The sequence below is a fragment of the Chlamydotis macqueenii genome, chromosome 1 (assembly GCF_036417535.1).
Source record: "Chlamydotis macqueenii isolate bChlMac1 chromosome 1, bChlMac1.mat, whole genome shotgun sequence".
Taxonomy (NCBI): domain Eukaryota; kingdom Metazoa; phylum Chordata; class Aves; order Otidiformes; family Otididae; genus Chlamydotis; species Chlamydotis macqueenii.
In genome coordinates, this window is record NC_141556.1 from 77,959,875 (window position 1) to 77,987,155 (window position 27,281).

A 27,281-nucleotide genomic window follows, 5' to 3' on the forward strand; every position below is an offset into this window, starting at 1 on the left:
AGCATGCTCCGAAGAGTCACATTTGGCATTGCAAAAACAGGGGAAGAGATGCAAATGAAATAATCTTTTTCAGTTTACTCACTAAGAAAATAGCAACGATAAAGAAGAACACCAACCCAAAAGCCCCAAAACAGGAGGGCATAGTTGCATTAAAAAACAAAACTCCATGTAAACAAAAGAAAACAAAGAATTTAGAAGATATTGCCAAGTGCAGCTAAAAAAGAAAATCACTTATCCCCCTCAATTCTTCTATTAATATCTAATAGCATGGTAAAAATTTGTTGTATTTTGTCCTCCTACGCTTCTCCTGTATTAAATCAACACCATCCCTAGATCAAGGCTCTCAAAGACAACTGAGGTATAGAAGTGTGGGGACAGTGGCAAGTAGAAGACATAAAAAGTGAAACAAAGAAATATGGTACAGCTAGAGAACAAAAATTCAAAGGATGAAGGCTAGAGATGGTTAGAGGATAAAAAGATGCTGAGGCAGAAACAAGGAGATTTATATTGCTGATGATCAGCCTAAGGGCCATATGCTCAGTCTCCTACTATGATGTTATCACTTCTTTAGTCAATGCCTGAGTTTTTAAATCCATGACTTACATACATTTGTGATTTTAGTAAACTTCTGTATTTCAGCTCTGAATGAATACATACATATATATCTCCTCACAAATGTATGTCTACTTTATTGAAAGATTTGTTTTACTCAGTTTGGATAAATTTATTTGTCAGACCATTGCTATGTTTGCTTTGAATTACAAATTCCTTTCCTCTCTCATTTGGATGTACTAACAAACGCTTAAGGACCTGTTCCTACAATTCACTATCCATACAAACTCATTGTCGAGCCTGAGTACATGAGCAGTTTAGGATTAGATCACAGGCATAAAACTGTTACGGGACACAACCCTCCTCCCATTCCAGAATTACAGCAGTACAGATAAAATCACATAAGTCAATCACTAAAGAGAATCAGACTCAATGAGTAACAGAAGGTTAAAAAGCCTCATAGTTTCAAAAGCCTTTCACTACAGCATGTTACCAAAATAAATACTTAACTCGGGAACATATGGGTTTGTTATATCTTAGCAGAACAGTTCAATTATTTGAGTTCAACTGACACTGCATTGCTGTATTATTTGCAAACTGTTTTATACTGACATCAATACTGTAGCACAAATATTATGTTCCTACAATGTATTATAGAAACACTAATCTTTTTATTTTTAAAGTACACATGCATCTCTCCAAGATCTAGGTCTTCTTCGTGTTGCAAATAAGACACCAAAGCTATTAAAAAAAATGTTTTTGTCTGTTATGTGTTCAATATTGGCAACAACAGTTTTACAGAATGGATTTTTAATGTGGTAGTGACAGGGGAACAGATTGCTATGGCAACAGCAAAGATGAAAATTCTTAACCTGAATGGATCGTCACTGAAGTAATTGCAGGGTTTTTTCACCCATTCTACATCCATTTTACAACTTGAATGCTGCATTCAGCCTTGAGCCAGCTTTATATAAATGCCAAGCACTACATGCAACTTCCAAGTTCATTTGACTTAAAACTTGCTGCATCTTACCTCAATAATCCAGGATAGTTGCTGTCCTCTAGCTAACCTAAACATCTGAATACTATTATTTTTCCACACAGGCCACCAGTAAAAAGCACTGTGTGCTTGGATATAACTTTGAGGCTCCTGCAAGACGTGCACGCATACATATTTTTTCTTTCCTTCTAGACTTAACTTCCATAAAAATCTGGGGAAATCTGAAAATCATTCTTCATTTTCAAAATATGGTGAAATCACTGTGCATGGTATTTTTAATAATCTAGTGGAATAAGGGCATCTTTCAGTTTCACAGACTGTCTCCCAAAGAGACTGCACTTCAGACACATTTCATGTAAAGAGTAATTTAATTGGAATTCATATAAATTTAAAGATTTTTCTTCCAGATTTTAAAAGTGTGTGTTTCCCCCACTTCCCTCCTCTTTACTCAGAATCCATTAATCATACTCTTATATGCACATTTATTATTGTTACGAAGTAGGCAAACAGAAACACAAGTCCTGTTGCTTTTTTTAAGTATCAATATTTTTGAAACCATCCTTCCTTTGGACACTAAAAAATACCATTTTAACCAACCCTAATTATAGCCAATTAACAACAACTCAAGCTACACCAGAGGCTTTTGCACTGAAACAGCCTACAACTGCTCCCACTGCCCATTTCCAAGGCCCGGTACTGGGGTAGCAACAAGCAAGGTACCACCTTAAATTCTAAACCTGCTTTGAAAACCACGGTGTGACCAAATTCTTAATTGCTGCTGAGGTAACTGTACTCATCCTTTTCAACACCACTCATATGCAAGAAAACCCACAGTGGTATCAAAGCTCGTGAGGGTATCAGAGGAGTATATGCAGAGATAAAGCAAACAATTTTCTGCTTTTACCACAGCTCTTAGGCTTTTCAGAGCATCATCTAATTTATCTCTGCTTTTACCATGGCACTCAGACTTTTCAGACCACTATCTTCACTTCTTGCCACTTGCACATTCCTGTCTTGGTAAACTCAAAAATACAAACCCTGTTTGAACACACTGTATGCATTCTGGCAAAGTGAAAATATGATGAATAAAGTTCATGAGTTTCCCTGGTTCAGAAATCCCACTGGCTACTTACACAAGAGCTGTGCCAAATATCTGTTCTTAAACACAGCTTCCATCACATTATTTATTGGTTAGTATTTTTTTAAGGCACTAGCATTTTTATCAAAGGAAACAGGACTTTCCCACAGTCATTAGATCACACCCTAAATTTCTGAAAAGGAAAAAAAAAATGAAAAGAAAAAAAAAGAAGGTTTTGCTGTGTGAACTGTATTAGCATGCACAAACCTGTTCTGTGATTTGAAGCTTTATTCAGAAATTATACTCAATTAATTAAGTCTCCACCTCCTGCACAAATGAGTATAGCCTCACTGAGTTGCAACAAGAACACTCAGCAGCTGTGATCACACCTATAGTCTCTCGCTCAGCTGATTCACAAAAGATTTGCTGTTTAACTGCTGCACTGTTCCAGGTTGATGCTGGTTTTAATGACTAATGTCTTCAAATTACTTATGCTCCGTTCACAGTCTGTGAAAATATTCCCAAGAAAAGGGAAAATGCACATACAGCATGTCGCACAAAGCAGTTTCTAGCCTCTCCCTCAAGTAAGTTCAAGCGCAAGTGAAAATCTCCAAGAGAGCCCCAGCAGCTGCTGATGGACTACTGCTCTAGCCCAGCTGCAGGACGTCAGGATTGGAGTATGGAAAGAGAAGGCAGGGGGAGGAAATGACCATCATTCCTTAGTGATGCGCCCTATCAGAAGGGCCCATGCAGCCTATTAGCAGCTACTGAAAAATTAAGATTATCTTCCAAAGGATTCCACCTTAGCACCCACAGGGCTCAGAGCTGCTTTTGCAGTTCTTGCTCTGAGTTTTTATTATGCACTCTTCAGTCACTCTGAAGAGCTGGAAAACATGAGGGAAGTGACAGCCTGAGATGATCTAATTGCTCACTGCCACACAGTCCCTTCTGTCAGGCCCTGATCCTTGCTACACAGGATAAAGAAAGTTTTCTGCTAGCTGAATTAGCTTAGGAAAGTATCCAACAAGCACCAGAATAAAAGCAAGGAAAAAAAGCAACGTTTCTTAGCTGGTGGGGCGAGAGAGGGGAAGACAAAAACCACAAAGGTAGGAGAATAGAAAAATGGAATGATGGCTCCAACTTTTTTTGGAGAAAGGAAGCCATTAGATTAGTTCAGCCATAACAACTGGATGTTGTTACCAAAAGTAACTTCCTTGAGCATAGGACTTGGGGAAAGAACATAAAGACTTTGCCTAAATGCCATATAAAGTACCTATAAATATGACTTATCTTTAAATTCTACTGTTGATATAATTAGCTAGAGAAAAGAAAGCAATAACTTTCCCAAGAAATGTTAATTTGAATGTACAGAACATCTCATAAGCTTGCTTTATTTTTTTTTACACAGACTACCACTTGCCCATCAACAAAACCCAGCAGAAAATACTGCTTTAGTACAGCATGTCTGAATTACCATTGCTATTGAATTCTTAACTTTGATATTGCACAGTTTCTAGGACTGTAGCTGTGAAAAATCATTGCAGATATTGCTATGTAGGTGCCTTCTTCTAATTAAAAGAAAATACTGAAATACAGCAGCACCTTATTTAGTTTTGGAGGGTGGAAAACTCTACAGTATTCACTTACAAATGTAACTGATTCTTTGAGGATCCAAATAAAAAGGCTGATCTTTTATGTTGATCTGTTCAGACAGTCACAGGATTTGGCAGATGTATGCTTATATAAACAAAATCATAAATATACACACAAGATACATATATATATATACACACACTATACGTATGTGAATACACAAAGACAGACTTCAGAAAACATAATAATATATTACACATAATATTTTTCCAGAGTTGTAAATACACCAAAGTGAGCACCAGTGGTTCCCTACAACAACAGAGCCAGGAAATTTTAGAGTTAGTACGCAGAAAATCTCTTCTTCCTGAGATGCTGCATTAATATTAGTGCTAGTAGAACTAGCCTTATAAACACTCGAGTCAGCAAAGGTTCCTTTGTTTCTGAATTTAGAAAATGTATCTGTTCTAGAGTGCAGAAATCATAAGAACAAAACCAGAAAAAAAAATCAAACCACAACTCTGGCATACTATCTAGCCTGTGTGACTTTTTCTGGCTCCTACTTAGGATGTTTCATCCTTGTAGTCCCAGATAAACCTGGATATTGGGACATCTTCCAAGGTCCTCATAGGCTAAGTTTCAGAAAAAGCCCCAAATGTTCCTGTGTCCAACCCACCTCCAGCTAGAGTTCAAAATCACCTTCTCAGCCCCCTCCACTTAGCTGCTGTCAGGCCTTAAAGACAGTAAAATCATAGAATGGTTAGAGTTGGAAGGGACCTTCAAAGGTCATCTAGTCCAACCCCCCTGCAAGGAGCAGGGACATCCCCAACTAGATCAGGTTGATCAGAGCCTCATCCAACCTGGCCTTGAACATTTTGAGGGATGGGGCTTCCACCACCTCTCTGGGCAACCTGTTCCAATGTTCTACAACTAGCATCGTAAAACATGTTTTCCTAATATCCAATCTAAATCTACCTCCCTCTATTTTAAAACCATTACCCCTCGTCCTATTGCAACAGGCCCTACTGAGCAGCCTCTCCCCATCTTTCTTGTAGGCCCCCTTCAGGTACTGGAAGACCGCTATAAGGTTTCCCCAGAGCCTTCTCTTCTCCAGGCTGAACAGCCCCAACTCTCTCAGCCTGTCCTCATAGGAAAGGTGCTCCAGCCCTCTTATCATCTTGGTGGCCCTCCTCTGGACCTTCTCCAACTGGTCCATGTCCTTCTTATGTCGGGGCTCCAGAACTGGACACAGTACTCCAGGTGGGGTCTCACCAGGGCAGAGTAGAGGGGGAGAATCACCTCCTTCGACCTGCTGGCCATGCTTCTCTTGATGCAGCCCAGGATGCGGTTGGCCTTCTGGGCCACAAGGGTGCATTGCCAGCTCATGCTGAGCTTCTCGTCCACCATGTCCTTCAGATTTAATCATTAATATTCTCTGGACACCTGAAGGTTTGCTTCTTGGCAAGCCTGGAAACATCATCTTTGAGGTGTCAACAACTCAGTACCTAGAAGCGAATCCACAAGCACATGAAGGTATTGCGCAGTACAATGTCCAGCTCTTAGGTACTTTGCTCTGAAAGAGGAGACCTGCTTCATTCCCACTGAGAGTCACCTCCTTGGCCCCCTTCCTGGAGACTAATCTATGTTCAACAGCTTTCCTTCAAAACACACTCCAAGAAAGCTGTGCTTTCTTTTCTTCCTCCTTCCCATCTTTCCCTTCAACCAGTTTCTCAGGAGTTCAGTCATCTATCCCAGAGAAGGAAGATTTCAATTCCTACACTCACACATGGCTCTGTAAGCCATTTAACTATTAGAAGATACTTGGGGGAAAGCCCCTTCTTACAAGTTTTTCTGCTGAAGTAGTCAATGAGAGAAGAATGAATGTCATCTCATGGCCCAGCGGTTAGAGAACGCTTGGGAGAAAACACAACTGACAATTCCAATCAATGCTTTGGCCACCTTGTTGTTCAATCCTGTTAACATAATAGCAGTTCCTACAATGTCCCAGTGCAAACATTTTGGCACACAGGGAATACGACTAGTAGAAATAAAGGCATTTATGGATTTCACCTGGGTCCAGACTTGATCGCTACGGAGCAGAGTTTGAGGATCTAAATTTTGAACTCCAGACAGCTAGGTGTACTTCGGCACTGGAGTACTTCCAAAGATCTAGTCTAAATCTCTTTTGCTAGAAATAAAACACATAAGGAGAAAACATGTCCTATGTTTTCAGCATGCATACTTTGCAAATTAGACAGCATAACAATGTCTTCTTAAAGGCAGAACCATGAACCTTTAGGAGTTCAGGGAAGGTCTGTGCATGTATTCACAGGGAGATCATCGCACAGATCAGGACTTCAACTCAGTCATTCCCAGAGCTAAAAGGGGGAAAAGATTTTTTCTTTTTCTTTTTTTTTTTTATTGGACAATGGTACCTTAAATAAAAAATAATTGCCCGGGAGATACAAAGAGAACTTTAATACCTGAAATGTGTATTAATTTTTTAGACTGACTTTTACTCAAATAGGGTTATTTATATCATGCCATTGACCCAAAAAGCAAAATGTTGTAAGGGCTGCTACTCAGGTCTTCAGTTATCTCCTTGCAGACATTAAAGTTCTGTATAGTCTACAACCTGATGCTGTAAATTGAAAAATCATAAAAATTAGGATGAGCAGGTCACAAAGATGGGAGGGTGGGTTTAAATTAAAAGTTCATCTTCAAAGAAAATGTAATAATAATAATAATAATCATTAATGGCATACTAAGCCTATTGTATCGTTATTAGTAAAATGGTTAGAGACATGCTAGTGATGTAATCTTGTAGATTAACATTGCTGGTATGAACATAGCTTCACTATACTTGACTTCAGTGGAGATATTCCAAATTCACATATTTGAAAATGCACATAAAATCTGTTGAGTAATACTTTCTATTAAGAAGACTTATAAACATATTGAAGTACATCATGTATATCAAGACATAGGTTGATTCTGGTTCTATGTAATAACTTCTAAATTCAGAAACAATTTCTGGACTCAGCCTAGAAGAACCAGAGTTTGAGTTCATATTCCTCAAAGACTTGAGAACAAAGTGTAAATACTTTGAGCCATCATAGTGGTGGTTCAAAGCCACTTATTCTGGCTTTAAAGCCCACATTAAGAACACAGATATAGCAGAAACCTGAAGCTTTTTATCTTCTCATACTTATTAAGGAGGTTGAGCTTTTCTTTTCCAGCAATACTAACAAATGCAGTGTCTAATTTCCCGTACAACAAAAAAGTTAAAAAGTGATACAAGTCAACAGAATATAGATTATAGGCTTATATTTTGAAAAGACAACTGCAGGGGAAAATGAATATAGTAATGTTTCACTCTGAAGAAAACATTGTGAAATCAGCGAATACAGTGGTGGGATTTTATTAGAGCAAATGCTGACTAATTACCATGTTCAGTCTTCTACAATCATACCTCATAGTATCCCTGCCAAATTTATACAATATTCTCATTACTATTATGCTAAAATAGCTCTCTTTTAAAAATATTTTAGCGTACTGATTCTTTAAAGAGAAATGAATACTACATTAAATTAAACAAGGCTGACTTGTGGTTTTATTTTACACCGGTAAGGACAGTAAACATTTAAGGCAGGAAACTTAAATCATCATTACCACTTCAGCAAACTACAGGAAACACAACGTTACTTAAATCTTATCAAAGCTGTCATGCACTTTCTGGTATTACCTATTCAATCACTGCTAGTTCAGTGATCTTGTATGTAAAAATGAACTGATCTCCAATCCAGCCAGTCTCATTGTTTGATTCAGTGAGGGATGCAGCAATCAAATTGTTTGTAATATCACAATCCATCACTATATGTGCAAATTTGATGACACAGTCACTGAACTGGGGTCTTAATAAAATCAAACATGAGAAGCGGGCTAAACAGAGGTCTATAGTAAGGATCTCACTGAAGAAAGAAAAAAAAAGCAACAACAAAAAAAACCTCAACGGTTGTACCCATTCACTAAATAAAAGTGCATAAAAGCAGTGGGGACATGTTCCTGCTTTCACTGGTCAAATCTCTGTGGACGCTATCTGGCCAAAGAATTAGAATAATCAAAAAGATAAAGACTCCAGCACAGAAAAGCAGGTAAACGCAAACTCAGTTACAAGCACATGATTAAACCTACTGAGGACACGTGAATTATACACACGTTAAGCTCAGGGTTATGCTCAAGTGAAGGATAAACTTGAACCTGTTTTCTGAAATTATTGATATCGAAGCCTGACTTTAAGATCAGCAAAAAGAATTTTGGTTTGTCTTACCTTGCCCGGTACCTGGCTTATTTTAAAAGGGTCTATGTTTCAGTTTTCGTAATGATAAAAATCCAAGTCCAATGCAAGCCTTTCTACTCAGAGGGCAAAATCGTGACTCAAGACTACAGCGTACCTTCTGCACAAGAACTATCTGCACTCAAGAAACATCAAGCCCAAGAGAGATTTAAAAACAGTCAAAGAAGAAACAGGCTCATGATAAATAAAAGTTAGTAACTAGTCTTTTCCCACCCATACACACATACATGAGTATCAAAAACACACAATATAGCTGTTAACAGGCATCCGCCAACACTCTGTCCTTGTCACTGATGAAAACTGAAATATATCTGTCTTGCCATTCAGCTATTCTCTAAATTTAGAGATGAACAAATTTGGTTAAATTTGGATCAGATCACTTTCTGACTCACATTATCCTGCGAGTTAGCAATCCTCCACACGTCACACAACAAAGGCCACAGAATGTATACATAATCTCTTACCTTTATGAGGCACTGCACACACTCAAAGCAAGGCATACAAAAATATATCGCTAAACAACAGGAAACCCATACAAATCATTCTGATATAGACAGCAGAACAGTGCCTATGTGTTGAAATATGCATTCAGAGAGCCAAATCTTTAACCAGCAGAAACTCACATAACTCCATCATTTTGTGTGCAATGCTAGATCCAGATTCCTAGGCAGTGAGGGTCTGCCCTTCTGTACAGGAACATCTCCACAGACAGATTTTTATTCCTCTCTCTCTCTCTCTCACATACACAAACACTTTTAATTGCTTACTGTGTAACAATTGAACTTGAATTTTTACAAAATGGCTGTGATGTGAAGAAAAGATAACAACTAAACCCTAACAGCAGTAAGTGCTAATAAATATTAATATAACATAAGCACCACTTTTATTGCAGTGTGAAACCAGTTTATTATCCACAGATGAAATCAAATTGCTGCCTTTATTACTGTCAGGAATGACTTCTCGGATATTTCTATTTACTACTTGAGTATTCATCAGCACTCTGTATTTACAGCATCTAGTCTCTCTCTCTCCCTCCTCCTACCCCCATTTGTACGTAAAATAATTTAAAAGAGCAGTATTTCCTGATAGAGTTTTCCAATTAATTTAAATACAGACAAAAATGTGTGTTATGAGATTAGCAGCAGACCAATTGCCAAATCCTGATACAGTTACAAAACCAACAAAAAATGCTTGTATTTGCAATATGAACACTGAAAGAAGATAAATACAGAGTTTGCAGTCTGGTATCAAACACTCAAATTCCTGCAAATTATTCAACTACCCCGCAAACTTGGTGGATAATGAAAAAACCCCACCTTTTGACAATAAATAGAACTAAGACATTTGGCAATATTCCAAAGCCTTTCATTTCCTAAAGTGGTGCCTTTTATTAAAGTCACAGTACATGTAGAATAAGTGGATGTTTTTATGCATCCTGTAATTTAGAAAACCTAAGAGATTATTTCCTCACCCCCAAAGTTGATCATCTTTCATTATTATAAACTGCACTTCAAGTTTGAATCATACAGCCCTCAGATTTTCTACTCATCCCCTCGCATTCTTGCTCCCCCATTTTAAATAGAACTAACTTGAAAATTCTGACATTTTCAAGAATGCTTGCCTGGTAATTTCCATGAGGCACAGACAGCCTCCAATTACAATGAAATAGCTACAGTGTATTACCATTTTTAGAGCATTCTTTGGTTTTCTGAAGTGAATCAAAGCTCTCCATGGGAGCTACTCTGATTAGCATCAAAACAATAACGTGCTATCAACTCTCAGCGTTAGAACAAGGGACTGGCAACTTTTGTTTACATGGATGATCTAGAAGCATGTATAAAAATAACACAGAAACTTCCTTAAGGGGATTGCCTATATATTCCTACATTTTAAGACCTTCCTTATTAGGAAGTTAAAATAGCTCGCAAGAAAAGGCATGAAATTCAAGCAAATGCATTTCCCTCCTTTAACCTGGTCTCTTTTGTTTGGTTCTCTATACACAGGGCAATTAATTAATTCTGGCTATAAGGACCTAGACATCCAAAGAGGCTGAGAGCTCTGTCATTCTTCTGCAGTATCAGGAGTCATTGACAAAACGAAAGCAGTTTTAGTTCATCTCCTTCTGCTCGTGTTCCTTGGTAGAGACTCTTCCCAGACACTTGCAGGAGGAAAATCCATTCCATAAACACTGCAGTACAACATCCATACATACATCCCACTTCACATGAAGCTGCAGAGGGGGATGTTTAATGTTTAGTGACACAAAGGTTGCAGAGGACAAAATCATAATACGGTCCCCCAAAACTGGGACTTCCTATTGTTTCCTCGGCATTGAAGTTCTTGCAGCAGCTCTTCTTACAACAAAGTGTCAGACAGTCAGTGTGAGTCCACTTTTGCTTATCCTTCCCTGATGAATACTCCACCGCCTTCACCAGAAATTTTGGCTATGTAAGGAATACCATGTTGGGCCTAATCAGGTTTTATTCAGTTGCTGAGAGTCTTTATTCAATCTTTGATACCAGTGGGTGCTTGACACTATTGTAAACCGAATGAAAATGCAGATTGAGAAAAGCAGAAATCCACGCACTTTAGAGGTGTTGACCATATATGTTATGTCTGGGATATTTAAAAGGAAGCCATTTACAATCAGGAAGCATAAGTGCTTATTCTGAATCTGACATTTAAATATCCCATCAACAGCAACCAGCATTGCAAAACGGTTTAATTAACCTGAAAGGATGTAATTTTATGCTATTTAGCAAGAAATACAAATTTTTAAGTGCTTTTACGTGGTATATATCAGAGTAGTAAGGCCAAATCCTGCTTAGCCGCCCATACTTAAATATGGAGTAAATCCAGGTACCTTCCTTAATAAACCTGCAACTAAGACGGTGTAAATACAAGCAGAATTTCTCACATACACTCTGTAATCCATTTCCTAAAATTACCATGCTCTTCACAATATTCCAATGGTAGAGTTAAAAGTTAGTAAAGCCCCAAATGATAGATTGGACCACTGGATGGTGTGTGGGGCTGTGAATTCTTGAGGTTTCCCTCTCCTTGTCTTTTTCATCATTACTATTTCTAATTTAATTTGGCTGAGCCACCTCTCCTCTTCTACATTTACAAATATCTCCTGAAAATAACTTGCCTTAAGGCTATTAAAGGATGATCCAGGAGACTGAATATGCGCTATTGAATTCTTTGAGGTCCAAAACAAAAATAATCCAATGCCTTTGTCCTGCTCATCCTCACAGTGTGGCTGACATCCTTATGAAAGCCTGAGAGGCGTGGTCCACTGGACGAAATGTAGGACTGTGACAGATGAGTCCGGGCTCTCTCCTGCTGTGTAACCCCAGAAGTCACTTCATCTCTCCGCACTTTGATCCGCCCCCAAATTTTGTCTCACCTGTTTGCACTATATGCTTTTTAGCTCCCTCCAACAGGTATGCCTTCAGTGTCTGCCATGGACACCCAACAGGAAGGCTAATCGAGTAGTTAATACACTAGTAAGACTCTGCTTCAACTCTCTGTTCAGGAAGAGCATCAGTGTATCCCCAGGCAAGATACTTGGGCCCAGGTCCCACGAGCAAAATTTCCAATGGGATTTAGGACAGGGAATAATTCAGAGAATCTCAGTCTCTACCTCTGCCTGTTGTAATCTCTGCAAAGTTCTTGAGGCAAAATTCCCTACTGTTCTTCACAGCAGCTCAAGTGGGATCCCAGAGAAGGATTTTGGTCCTCGGGAGCTCTCCACAGGTTCCTCTAACACTGCCCAATAGGACCATGCTTCAGAATTCCTCTGTCTGCAATAACTCTGGCCTATGAACCCATGGACACAGGCAGTACCACAACCATCTCATCCTTGGGCCTGCCTGGTCAAAATCTTCCTGCCACAGGCTTTCTGTGTAGGTCTCTCCCATATTGTTAGTTCTAATAGAAGATTGTTACCACACCAAGTTGCCCCCATAAACTGGCAGAGGCAGACAGCTCAGAGTGCTAATTTGGCCCCAGCAGGAGACCCAGCCCCTGTTTCACATTTGAGGAGACTGTAAAAACCAGCACAACTTGGGGGAAGTCTGTGGGAACTGCCTCCCACACAAAGCAATCATTGCTCTGTTCCTCCAGGAGAGACATCCAGAAACCAGCACAGTGCCAGATAAAACAAAGCTCAAGTAAGCTCTCAACAAAACTCTTCACCATCTTGAAATTCATGAGCCATTGCTGATTAATCCATATCTGGAGAAAGATATAACCACTGTGATGGTAAGACCAGAAGCCAGGGACTCCAGAAAAGCAGCCTTTTTTTTTTGTACATTACAGACAGCCTGGTACACTTCTGATGACAAGACGACTGCTGGTCCTCCTGTAGATTGCCAAAATGGCCACAGTCCTCAGAACGCATAACGCAATGTCTTCATTTTGCCCTCCCCTAGACTTATGCAGAACCTCTGGATCTTTCTTTTGTCCTTCCCTGTGCTCATCAGTTATCATTTCCGCCTGCACCTTGGCACACTGAGATCAATGTGGATGCTGAAGACCGAGCAGTAGATCAAGAAGCAGGTATGTGGTAGATGGGTAAAGAGCTATGGCAAGAGCTAAAAGGGGCCGTAACACACTCCAAGGATTTGTGGGACATTCTTGTCCCCAAGGATGCCATGTGCAGCATGAACATGCCTGAGGTCTTCTCAAAATGACCAAAAAGGCCAATTGGTGGCTGCCAATACAGGGATCCTGCCTCAGGCAGCCCCTGGGAGCTTCCCGTGGAGAAACATAAATGGATTCTTTATTTCGCAGTTTTCCAGCAGCAAAATGTGGAATAATAGCACCTTAGTCATAATAACTCCATATTGTGAGGATAAATTAACTATTGCCATGTACTCAGACACTGTGGTAACATGGATCATAGAAAAAAGCTATATATAGCCACATAACCAATACAGATAAATATATCTATAAATAAAACCTCTAAGTACTACTGCAATACAAATAATAAATAAAAGCCAAAAAGACTTAGTCATACACGCAGGTGGATTTCCAATTATGGAGGAAGCACTTTTACAGAGAGCAGAGTAGAGCACATTAAGTGGGATGGTGACGAGAAAGGTAATAAATCATTCCACAAATAAATTATCCTGAAGAATGGCCATCACAGGCAGAGGTATGTTCTTAAACTTCTGGAATGCAGCTTTTTCTAGTAAATTGAATATACAGATAGCTAAGAAGTATATATGAGCATCCTCCTACATGCCTAAAAGCCTCTTTTTCCGCCCCAAAAAAATGGATACCCATGTAGACTGCTCAATCTAAACAGGGGATACAAGTAGTTCTTTGAGCTGTGGAGTTAATGAAGCATTTGTGGAGAACAGTTTACTATCTTGCCAGGAATTTATAGCACTATAAATCCTCATACTGTATTTTACTTTGAAATAACCTCCCTGTATAGACAAGCCCCAAGACACAGCAGCACATGTGCACAGGGAAGCTTGCCAAACTTTTCTCCAGCTGACCCAGGGAAAACGTGTGTGGGAAGGAAAGCACGTAGAGGAGCAGGAGGCAGATTTTCCTGCTGTTGCTTGATGGACAGGGAGTCAGTGCCTTGCTAAGATGTCTTCTAAGAGCTGCACACAGTAACAGGGGACAGAGCATCACACCAGGATGAGAGACAAGAGACAGCTCTTTTATTACAGCAGTATCCAAATGTTCCTGCACCTAATACATACTGAGCAGAGCCACTCTGCATCGCATTTCTGTGGAGCAACTTTGTGCGTCTGTATTACGGCGCTTCACAGCCCAGCGCAGATACGCCCTTCCAGTGCTTTTCTCTCTCACTACAGCTCTTGAAAAGCAGCCGAGTGGTCTGACAGATGTATTCTCCCCTTTTTGCTCGTTCTCTCAAGAGCTGGCTGATCCAACTGTCTCTCAAACGGCCAAAAGGCTTTCTGCTTTCCCCAAACTAGGTTCTGGGATGCCTGCTGGCCCTCAGTTTTGCTATTTAGAAGAGAATGAGGAGGTAGCAGAGGGGCATTTTCTTTACCCGGTATATTGTTCCAGCACAGCAGATGGGACTTTGTCCTTCAGCAAAGCAACCTCAGATCCTGCTTTCAGTCAGGAAATGGTGGCTAGGATAGGAAATAGCAAATACCACATGAAAACAATTACAATATACATTTAATTTGAGAGGTTTATATGAAAATCTCTTTATACCAAGAGAACTTTGTAGGTACGAGCATGCTGTTATCCTACAGCTATCCAGTAGCTCTAGGGCATCTTCTATGCAGAATAGCAATAGCTATTCTCCGAAGGCAAAGCACTCCTAGCATGTATACACCATATGCCAGCAAAATTCAGCTTATGCCAGCAAAATTCTGCTTTTGCCAACATAACTTGTTCCAGATCATCCAAATGAAGCTCTAAGCTTCATGTCTCTGAGCGGCAGAAAGAGCTGTACTCATGACATCCCCGCACGTACACTTTCATCAATGCAGCTCCATCAGTTATGTCTTCGTATACTGGATTGACACTGAAAGGCTGCCAAGGAATACTGTAGACCTAGCGCTAGTTTCTGGAGCTTGTGATTTCCAGTGCTTACAGATGTCAATCATTGTTAATATCGCAACATTTCCTGCTTCTAATAAAAGATGCGATAAATATCTAAACAATCCTCCGGTATCTGTTATGTGTGTATTTATTTAGATACTTTTTTCAGTGTAGATATGGCTTCCATTACAGACAACACTTCAACATCACTTTAAAAATCTGCTGGGTAAACAACAGCCTAAAATGAAAGCGCTGATGTGCAGCTGCCCAAATGAAAATTCTGTAACAAACTTAACATTTAATCCTATCTATATTTGAAAGTTCTGTATTTAGATTATAGTGCTTGATGCCCTATTTTTTCTGCTGAGTTTCATTTAGCATTTCATTCTTCCTGCTAGATACCACTTGAGATGACCGTATACACATCCTGATCCCCTTAAATGCTTTCGAGCAGAAACCACTGTTCAGAAACTCATAACATTACAATTCATGCCCTTGCCCTTTCCCTCACTTTGCAGATGCAGAGGAATAGGCTACACTACACCAGTAATCTCATTTACTACTATCAGCTTGCCACCTTAACCCAGTTTGCAGAAAGCTGTCATTATCCTCCATCTCACAAACTTCATACATGTCAGCAGAAAAAAAAAAATACTTTTCTGAGCCATAACAATGCCACAAAAAAAGAAGTGAAAGTAAATGCTTATTAATAAATGTCAACAATGAAATTTACCTCTGACACTACAGTGCCAGTAGCTAAGGTGTTACTGCTATTGATTTGTAATCACCACTCTGGGAACAATCAAGAACACTGAGCATGAAGCAAGAACCGATCTTTTTTTTTTCCATTGGATCAGAAGAAGAATCCTAGCAAAACAAATTTAATTTGGGTAGAGGAGTGATAATTAACATGCAATCCAGCACTCAGCTTCCTGACAGCTTAGGACCAAAGATCAGCTTGCTTTTTTTTTTTTAACATTTACAATTCAATATTTCTAATTGTTTTTATCCATGCCTGCTGACTATTCTCAAAAGATGTAACCACTATAGTCCTCTGCTGCGGAAACTTGCCATGGCTCAGCTGCCTTTTCTATAAATTAGTAACATAAGCAGAGATACTACATCACAAAACTACAGTTGTTGAAAATTTGCTGTGGAGAAATTTCTAAAGAAAAACGCAGGACCTCTTCCTCTAGCAAAACCAAGGCAAATCCCAAATGCTGGAGCATATTCACCTGCTATTCCAATAACAGCAAGCTTCTGCTTAAAATGAAGCTGTTCTTTGCGAGAAAAATTGTAATGCCAGGGCAAATACTGTTTCAGGTTTGAGAGAACATAGAAGAGAAACATGTGCACGAGCGTCAGTGCTTTGCTCCAGCAGGCTGCAATACACTAGTGACCGCAGCACGTCTGGGGACATGGAAGGTGGAAGTGGGACCTGTTCGCCCTTTTGAAAAGATAAATGGGAAGCACTGCGGATAATTCAACAGCAGGCCAGCTTACCAGGTTAGAAAGTCTTTTCCTCTTAACAACACTTGCAGAAGTTACAAGTTTGCAGCCAGTTGTTCTAACCGGCACTGTTCTCCAGTGTCTGGAACTGTTATTTCAGTATTCAGGCTAAATACATTAAATATTATTTCAAGCTTCTTCCTTCACTGTTTTGATTCTTTTCTTCCTATGGCTCCTGACAGTGACAGTAAAAGATAGTCTTTCACAAAATGATAGACCATTGAAACACTGAAACTTTTATATTATTATCATTTATATAGTTATTTTCCAGGATTCTAAGAAATATCCACTGGGATAGCTTCAAGTATCTTTTCAATAAAGCACATGCAACACCTTCAATAAAGCAAACTACCCAGCATGAATACAGAACAGAGATTCAAAATCGAATTCCCCACACAGCTACTTTGGTGTAACAGCTAAAGACAATACCACTTCTCCAGAAAAAGTGACAGGACAGTTTGGTTCCCAAAGTGGTCTGATGTGCTTTCTGTTCGTTAGCGGATGCAGTAGGTGACGGTCACTCCCTGTCTGGTGTTTAGGAAGGGGCTTCCTGGGTATTCAAAAGCCTCATGCATTCCAACGTAACCTTGATTTACAAATGCCTTCAGGTACAGTTTGTCTGTTGCCCTCATCCTTTATTGTGGTGTTCTTTCCCGACATTAGAGATTCCTCTCCCGAGCTTGTGAAGGGGAATTAAAGTACAAAAAAAAGAGACTATCACAGCGTCTTTGTGCAGAAAGCAAAAAAAAAAAAAAATTCCGTATCTCCAATGTTAGCAACAACAGTTTACATCTTCTTCTCCAAAGTTTTAGGAAGGCTTTGTCCCTTTCTTCACATTGTAACTTCATTAGTGTCATTACCCTCTCTCGACACGCACCACGGCTGGAGTAAAAACTTCTGTTTTGTGACTGCACAAAACAACGTGTCCGCCAAACAGCACCCCTTCCTCTTCGGCCCTCCTCTCACTAATTCAATCCGTTTACTTCATATTTAGGTTACCATGAAGGAAAGCACTAAACATACACATATGTATACACAGGGACCTGGAAGCAACAGCCCACCGGCTCCCACACAGTTTGGGCTTTTGCTCCCTCTAAGTGAGAGAAGGTACCTGCGCCACACCAGGGATGCTTGGAATGTTGGCACGGCCAGGAGACCTTCCATCCCTGCCAGCATGGCACCTCACAACGCGGCAGCCAACATTTTGTCACGCATACCCCATTGTTTTTAAGAACTGCTTCTTCATCAGAAAAGCAGCCACCGAAGGTGGGCAGCTGGGGCCAAGCCAAGACCCCTCGGCTCAGCGCAGCTCTCCTATGCCAGGGCCCATGCCCCATCCATGCAGTCAGAGGTGAGGGGACCTCCCTGTCCCCCAAAACCCACCAGATACTCCAGCCCCCCACTTCAGCCCAGCTCCCTTGCCCGCTCTACACCACTACTCCGCACCCGGGCAGGACCGGGGAGATCTCCGCACGCCCGATGGAGGGGTCCAAACAACCTACACCTGCTGTGGGGCAGCGGAACCCCATAACACCCGAGGACGACACCGCCCCTCCCTACCCCGGGGGAGTTCGGAGGGAGGGGCAAGCCCCCTCCCCGCCCCGTCGGCGCGCTGGCCCCGCCCCCTCCCGCTCGGTGGCTCCGCCCCCCTCCCCACCTCCCCTACCCCCCAATCCCCCGCCGTTACCTGGGGGCTGGAGCCGAGCTGGGGCGGCCGTCGGGCTGGGGGAGGTTTGGCCGTGGTCTGCAGGTTGATGGGGGCGCTCTGCGGCGGCGGCGCGGCCCCCAGCCCGCCGTTGAGGTGCGCCGTCACCATCGCGATGGGAGCCTTGGCCGGCAGGACGGAGATGGCCAGGCTCTGCCCGGGGCTGCCGCTGCCGGGGCTCCCCCCTCCGCCGCCACCGCCGCTGCCGGGTGCCTTGAGGAGCGCCGGGAGGCCGCCGGGCTTGGCGCTGCCGCTGGCGCCGCTGCCCACCAGCACGGCCGCGGGGCAGCTCCGCGCCGCCAGCTTCTGCCGGGGGAGAGAAGGGGAGGGGAGAGAGAAGCGGCATCGTCACCCGCCGGGCTGCTGACGGACCCCGGCCCCACGGCCCCCTCCCCGCCCTGCCCCGTATCCCGTCCCCCTCGCGGGAGCTGCCCCGCAGGATCGGGCCCTGCCAGCGCGGGTTTGGGGGTCTTTTCTTCTACGGTTTTTCCCTCGGAGAGGAGAGGCGGGCAGGGGGAAGGCTGGGCTTCCCCCACTCGTTCGGGAACTCGCGGTTGCGCTCGGGCTTTGCAAAGTCTTTTTTTTTTTTTTTTCCTTTGATGTCCGTGTTTGCCCGGAACTAATGATCCTGGTATAGGTCTGGATGATACTGCAGCTTTTATTAATAATAAAAAGGCTCAAAGATTGTTGTTTTCAACTTTCTCTTCCATCAGCCTGAAAATCCCTCACGCGTGCTTGCCTCACCCCAGCGCTTGGCTGCTTCTCGTATTCCTTCCTCCTGACTTACTCGGGAGTATTTTTATTTTTTTTTCCCTTCCCTCCCCGTTTCCCCTTTAACTTTTGGTTTTTTTACTAGCAGACTTACACTATTTTTCTAGTGTTTCGAGTTTGGTTTGGTTGGGGCTGTTTGTTTTTTTTTTTTCCCGCCAAGCTAACTTTTCTCCATGACAGCATTTTTAACTCGCAGTTCTCTGGTTTTCTCAATGATTGTACTTTTAAATTGCTACAGCGTGGCTATTCTGTCACCTGTAATTGTAATCACATTGATTGTATCTATTACAGGACTTGTATTTGAGATTTCTGTAGGCACTGTGAAGTTGCCATATGGTAAATGCCAGTATCTGCGTAAAATGCTAACTTTTGAAAAGAAAAAAAAAAACTATTTAGAAAGTTGTTGTACTTTAAATAATCTCAGAAGCTGTTCTTAGTAATGCGAATTAGGCAGGTTAGGTATATATGGGGAAAAAAATGGTAGTTCAAGCCTCTCTTGATACTTCAAAGTACTAAACGTCTCATTTTTAAGAGACTTGATATCAAGGGTACTTATTTCTGCAAAGACTTCTGCTCATGTTCAACTTTATTCGCTGATCGGTCCTATCGGATTCAATGGGATTACACCTAACACGTAGCCCTTCAGGAAACTTCACCGCCTGCCTAGGTCTGCTGCTCTACTGTTAAAGTCATTAAGAGTTTTGTTGTCAACTTCACTTGTTTAAAATGCAGTGTATGTAAATGTGTGCATCCGTAAAGTAACAGCCATGCTTGGTTCTTTCCAGAATCAAGCCTGAAAATCTTGCTTCTGGGCATAAAGTAGGAGACTTGTAGTACAAAACTAACTGACTTTTAAGGAAACAACTTCTTTCTTAACTTTAAACTTATTATATACTTTTAAGGCTGTAAAGCCTTAACTGTCAAATACGTTTGCTCTAGGGACTGTAGTCTTTGTGTTTATATGAAATCGCAAGCATTAACTTTATCAGAGATACCTGTTTCATACTTTATTCTTTCCTTATGTCAGTATTATTCTAGTAATCATGACTTCATAGATATTGTTTTAAGCTTTGTCCATTTTTGCCTTTACCTTTTGTTCTCTATTATACTAACAATTATTCCAAGGAAGCACAGGCAATATTTTCCTTAAACTGTGCTGTTGTGTGTCAAAGACGTTTTGAAGAGGAAAGAACTTTTCTTTCAGTACAGAAACGCACCTGTCTGTTACTTTAAAAGTACTCGATGCATTTTATATAGGTGGAAACAGTTGCTTATGACAAACTTCTGTAAAACTATAATTTCTCTGTTTCATTATAATACAGTTTTCCACTGGTGTTCCTTGTACTGATATGTTGCTACAGATGCAAAGCGACTGCATGTAGGAGAGCTGAACGCTACCTCTCCCCAACTCTACTGAAAACTTCCTTGGGCGGCGCGTTATTAAGCTGTATAATGACACAAAGCTTTCAGATTAAGAGTTCAGCTTTGTGGTTGTATTTTTGTTTTGATTTCTGTCATGTGAAAAACTCTAAAAGCTCACTGTCAGAAAATGCTGTACTTGGTTACAGTGCTATAAATCCATTAGCTAAGTGGAGTTAGTCCAGGAGTGAAATCCTAGCTCTGCTTCAGACAACGGGAGGTTTACTGCTGAGGTCAGTAGTAGCAAGGTTTGGTTTTGTTTTTTTTTTTTGTGGAACTAAGAGCATTCACAATCCCTGACAGGTCTCTGTATTGAAATATATTTCTGTCCTCGGAAATGTGAATATTTTGATTACTGAATGAAAAACTTTTACAGAGGTTGGATGAGGCTCTGAGCAACCTGATCTGGTTGAAGACGTCCCTGCTCCTTGCAGGGGGTTGGACTAGATGACCTTTGAAGGTCCCTTCCAACCCAAACCATTCTATGATTCTATCAAATACTGTTACTGTACTGATTTCAGATTTTCACTTAAATAAAATTTCTAACGTGTAATATTCTAGTGGTAATAGTACAGCTTTACTCTTCTCTTAGGCAGTTCAGCAACAGAAAACATCCTAGCAAACAAAACTCCATGATCCCAAAAGATGCGCGATCCTTGGTAGCTCAGTGGAAAAAGCAAGTAAATAAGCAGGAGTAGACTTTGACTTTCCTGACAAAATTCAATAGCAAGTAATTGGTTTTTATCTTCTTCCAATGGAAAAAGTTGTACCAACAAGTACAAAAGCAGAAATTCTGTAAACAAACAAACAAAATTTCACTACTCAAACTACCATCCAATTTCCACTGTTCTCCCTATATGCATTGAGTTAGTTTTGTGTGTCCTTGCAGGTGTTGTGTGTTAGTATTTTCCTAATAAACTGACAAACCTGTATATTCATGTGTATAGGACAAAAAAAGCTAAGGAAATAAGGGTTACAGCTCGTTTCAGTCTAAGTTGAGATAAATATTTAATGCTTGTGAAATTGAACATTCACCTCGTAATGGAAAGCTTTCATTTTAATTTAGGTTTTGGGGCTTTTCTAAGTAAATACAGGGAAAAAACTGTGTCCCTGTGATAGGCTTGCAAGGACCAATTGGCTCAGGCCAGCCACCCCAGGGAACAATGCTATGCTAAATTTACTTAAATGACTGCAAATTTTAGAAACTAAATACAGAAACATATACAAAGGATCAGGTGCTCAAGATTAGCTTCCAAAAGAGAGTTAGTGTCTGTTTGGGGAAAAGCAGTGACATTCCCTCTTCTGTGTCTCATTTATTAATTTTCTGAAAACATACCTACCAAAACTTCAGAAATTCCCCCCTTAATCAGATGACATTAGTTAGGAGGTGAGCTATTATGCAGTTTTTCTTTGTAACAACCATTTTTATTTTATACCCCTGTGAAGACATTGAATAAAGGAGTGTTGGCAGAAACAAAGATTATGATATGAGAGATTTTAAAAATTCTCAACAAAACCTACATCTGCTGTATTCTATTTCTGCCAGATTAATTAAAAGAATAGTCTTGGTTTTTAAAGAGAGAGAAAATCTGCATTTTCAGAATCAGTCAGCATAACATATTCTCTGACACTTTTGGAATGATGAATAACAAGAAACTAAGCAAGCTTTGGACATTGCAGCTGAAAACATGTGCTGATATAATGGAAGAGCCAAAAGAGGAAAAAAAAAGAAAAAAAAATATTGGCTTTAAATGCTGGAAAGCGGGTTGCTGCTTCTCATCCACAGCATAACAGTCCTCACAATACACCAATTTTGAAGCAGCGCCTTTTCAATAGCAACACAACTTTCATTTTCACTGCAGGATGCCACAGGCAAACCAGAGTTTGAAATATGTATGCCAGTCACATGCAAACACACTACAACGTGCTGGAAAGCTGCCGCTTGTTTATGATTTCCCATCTTGTACGTGGCATGATCTCAACTATTCAAAGCAGAGCTAATATTTTTTTCTGTATGTATCACAATAACTCTGGCCTTTCTATTGATTTGTACATGCAAGCCCTCTCCTTACCCCTCCTTCCTGTCGAGGTCTGTGCTGTAAGAGGTTTGCAGGTGAGAAGGGAACCGGGCAACAGTTCTAGCCTCCCTATTAGCGGTTACTCAAACGCTACTTCTCCCATCGCGTACCACAGATTGTTCTGTTTAGTGAATAAAGAAATGGAAAAAGCAAAGGGGAAAAGGGTTTGAAGGCAGCTGTGCTGTTGTGATATGCAGTGCACATGTTGCGATGCAGTGCACATGTGCAGACTCCGCACGGACAGCATCACTTTTAGTGTAAGGTTTTGGTTCTTTCACTTTTACTCCGCTGGAGCTTACATCACATCTTCAAGTCCTTACCGATCTGATGTCAACTTTACTGCGCATGTACATCTCAAATAAAAATATGGTCATTCTGCAACGGAGGAATACTCTGCTACTGGCTGCTCTTCCCCGCGGCAGTGATTTAAAACAGATGCATGCCTCTCAACAAACCTTCACGTTTTCCTACTAAAATATGAGACCTGTTTTAAAAGGACCTAAAATTCACTGTCCATCACATTTATATTTTAACGCCTACATGCTGTAAATAGAGACTTCCGTCCATTAATCTTTCTAGAACGATGCTCTCCTGACAAAGCAGTTTCGCTGTGAAAAACTGCAATTGTTTGTAGAGCAATATGAATTCTTTACAATCGTGGCCCCATGGCTAAGAGAAAACATTTGGCCTAACCCTGAGTTTTATTTTGCTTGCAGAAGACTGGCAATCCACTTTCAAACCAAAATGATGGCTTGTCAATTAATAATTTAACATTCGGCACTAATCTAAAGCCCTGCATGCAAAACAGCTGAACAGTCTTCTCCAGCAATGAGGGCCATCACCTCTGTTCATTTACTCAGTTGTCACAGTAAAATTCTCTTGAACAACGGAATATTTAATATTCAAAAAGTGACAACACACAAATGCATTGTGGACTGGCCACCAGCTATGGCACTTCAGCACAGCATCTTAGGATTTTGGTACAATCCTATGAATTTCCATGTATTTCTCACGTATTTCCAAGTCGCTACTTATATGCACGGCTGATCCTGCCTGATCTGCGTCTTTAGTCACGAACCAAGCACCTGCATAACTTTACAGACTGCAACAGAAACGAGCGGGGCTTATGCTGAGCATACATATGGATATAGACATGGGCACCCACAGGAGTTTGGTTGATGCTTATGGAGGCGAAAGGCTCTGTAGTCTGTATTTCGTCCCTGGACTGCCATAAAAAAATGCTTGCCTTTGCATACAGCCCTTGGCCACAGGGTTGCCTGTGCCCAAAAAGAAGACACTAAACCATGTTTTCGTACAACCAAGGATGAAGACCCATAGAAAAGTTTTATGTGCTGTTCCTGAAACAGTATTTCGATGTCATGGTGTTCAAGATCTGCAACCGAGGAGGAGGAGGAGCGTTTTTAAGGAAGGCTGGGGTAGTTCCTCCTGCCAGTCTCCCGATAAATGACCTGTCAGTTTGATGCAAGCTAGGACAGGGAGGGGGGAGAAAGGAGGGGAGGGAGGAGAAATGCCTCGGCAGAAGTATTTTTAATGACCCCCAGGGAGGGGTCACCGCGGCGCGGGCTGATGTGCGGTACCGGGGGGCAGAAAGCCTTCTTCCTCTTCCTCCTCTTCCTCCTCCTCCAGGCCGGCGCAGACACCCCCTCGGCTGCTCCCTGCAGCAAAACCCTGCCCCCCGCCCCGCCCCGAGCCGCCCCCCCCCCCAAAGGAAGCCCCCCCCGGAAAGGAAGCCCTCCAAAGCGCCGTTGATAAACGAGGAGGCAGTGACTGCCCGACTAGGTGGAACTCGGGTGTTAGTTCTTCTCAGGAGGATTAAAAATAAAACAAACAAACAAACAAACAAAAAACTGAAGCAAATCAGGGACTCAATGGAAACAGCCTTTCCAGGGGCAGACTGCCAGGCAAAGGAGGCTGAGGGAGGTTTACGTGTGCTGAAGTACAATCTCAGCATTATTTTTTTTTTAAAGGCTTCTTTTGTCTGTTGGTTTCTTCTTCTTTTCCCTCTTTCTTTCTTTTTTTCCCTCTTTCTTTTTTTTTTTTTGATAACTTCCTGCCTGCCCGTCATTAGAAGTAAGAATGTATTCCTTTCTATCAGATCTCAGTTAATTAGCCACTGCTGCAGCAAGCTCAAGGATATAAATTCAAAGTGAAACTCATTCTAATCAAAACTGCAGCAAAGTGGGGGTTTTGTTTGACTTTAACCTGAAAGTCAGTTATTGTACCACTGATGTACGTACCACGTTACCAGCTGAGTGCTTTCAGCATCCCTCTATCAGTGTGAAATATTTAATCGGCACAAAGATCCAATCAGCACAGCAGAGGGGAATCTAGTGTGTGCATTAATTTACTTTCAGTTGAAAAGCAGTAAAGCAGGTCAGAAACATATAACCTTCTCCCTTCCCCCCCTCCTCTTTCCCCTCCCAAACAAATACACAGCACATCAGAAGAGTTTTGGCGGCGGGGGAGGGAATGAAAGCCACTCTCTATGAATCCAGATTGGAGAGTCAGACAATAAATTAGTCGTTCCTGCCAAAGAATGACAAACACTGCCTGGAACAGAAGAGGGGAACAACTCCACGTCCCCCCCCCCCAACATACCCCCTGAAATCCCTTCTCAAATTAATTACAGTGGGTAATTGTTTGTTTTTTAATCTTTGACTCTTTTTAAGCTAGAAAAATGGCTGAATGATTACCACTCCTATGTATGACATTAACTAGAAAGAAAGCAAACGCCACGAAATAATGAAACAGTCTTTCTGTTAAGATGCAATGGCTTTGGATTTTCTGACCAGCTACGTTCTCCAGAAAAGGTATTAAAAATCTGGTTTAGAAGCACTCCCAAGCTCTTTTACACATCAGCAATTTTATGTATTGCAGAAGCACACTGCAGCGTATGGAAGCTAAACTTTTTCCGCTACCCAATCTACCCTCGTATTGCTCGCTTATTCTCTGAAGACAATGAAGTTCCCTATCTACACGATATTGTTAACGAGGATATCAAGACGCAATTTTCTTTCACAAGGGATCATTTACAACATGTGTTAGGTGAACAAACTTGCACAATCCTGCAAGCAAAACCACGGCACACAAATGCCACGACAGGCAACGATTACAGATGCCCCCAAACCGCCCCACCCCCCAGCTCGTCAGTCTGACGTGGCCAAAACTCTTGGCGTGGCTGCCTTCCAGGGCAGGGCAGCAATGAAGAATTAGCGGATTTATGTAAAGAGAGAATTTTCCAAACTGGTAAATACCCTAATAATGGTAACAGTGGGCTTAGAAAAGCACATATTCACTCAAGTGCAATTAGCCTTTAATTTCTGAAACCATTAAACAGCTTGCCGACTGAAAAAAACAACGTGTTTCCAACTGTATTGCAAACTGGCAATCCGCTTGTCAAAGCTCAGAATTATCTGCTTAGTGACTTGTAAACAGCACTTTTTAACTAACAAGGAGTAGGGGGACAAGAGGATGATATTTAATGAGAAAAGTCAGATTCATATTATGGAACATTCTGGAAGTGCCTGTGCATCTTGAAGGAGAGGAGGAGGGGGAGCTAGGGTGGTGTTTTTTTTTTTTTTTAATAACCTCACAAATAATCCCTCCTCCTTTCTCTCTCTCAAACCGTGTCAATGATCAAGGAAATGAGAACAAGGCGCTTGATTCACAGCTGACTCTCTCTTCTTGTTACATCAGATCAAGAAGGAGCAGTCTAACAGGGGGGCCGATTTCTGCAGGGGAAACAAATCTACAAGCTGGCATTTTGTCTCCTACTCCTATTAATTAGCCCGCTTTTCTGTCAGAAACAGAGCTTTTAAAACTTGCAATGGAGTTACACGTGTGCCCACTCGTCCATACGCTGCATATATGCATCCAGAAAATTAAATATTAAGCATGTGGGATAAACCCCTCCCAGAAAATCTTCAAAGACAGAGTGGCTGGCTTCCTGTTTTATTTGATGGATGGGTCTCTATTCTTTCCCTTAATCCCAAGAAAAACTGCATAGTAAACTGCTAATGGTAAGGTGCAGCCTGCGCTGAAGCCCCTGTTAATGACAGCCTTTGGATGAGGCGCATTGTGCTCTGGATCAGGTCCGCAGCAGCAGGACTGCAGCTCCGTCTACGCATCTATGAAATGCTTCTTTTAAAACCAAACTTACAACAAAAGAAAATTTTGGCTTGATCTCCCTTCGAATAAACCAGAAAGCATACAGGCATCCTCTTGGCAGGTCAGAGGAGGGTTTAAACGGCTCCCCGCTGTGTGACATAGGTTCTCCCCTAGCCCCAAAGCTGGAGTCCTACTTGCTATTAGCAGCTCAAAATTTACATCTTTTGCTGTTGCCAGCTTAAGATTCCCGTGATTTGCCATGCCCTGTGCATTCAAGAGGGCCGCATTCATCAGGCTTATTTAATGTTAAAAAAAACAAAAACAACTCTCCACAAACAAACACACAAAAACCCCAAACCCGAGTTTACAACACATAAACACTAATTTAAGTTTTGAGAAAAACAAAGGCAGAGTGATTAAAGGCCAGGAGCATGCAGCTCAGCATATGGAGCCACAGAAAGTGCCCTAGAACAAGTTGAATGTTTCCATTGTGTGAAAGACTCATTCATTATAGCAGTGCAGACATTTGCATTTTTAGAGGGGCATCTTGTCAT

The 27,281-nt window shown here is 41.3% G+C and overlaps 1 protein-coding gene across 2 annotated transcripts in view; it reads right to left on the bottom strand.

Moving 5' to 3' along the window:
• The window catches only part of PHF21B (PHD finger protein 21B), a 169,390-nt gene that overhangs the window by 53,257 nt on the left and 88,852 nt on the right, over positions 1–27,281 (bottom strand). The window contains exon 4 of one of the 2 annotated variants that reach the window (XM_086743583.1): positions 18,314–18,637. The exons of the other annotated variant lie outside the window; for it this stretch is intronic. Within the exon in view, the coding sequence (XP_086599709.1) occupies positions 18,314–18,637 (324 nt within the window). The remainder of the gene's footprint in view (positions 1–18,313; positions 18,638–27,281) is intronic. 2 annotated transcript variants of the gene reach the window in all.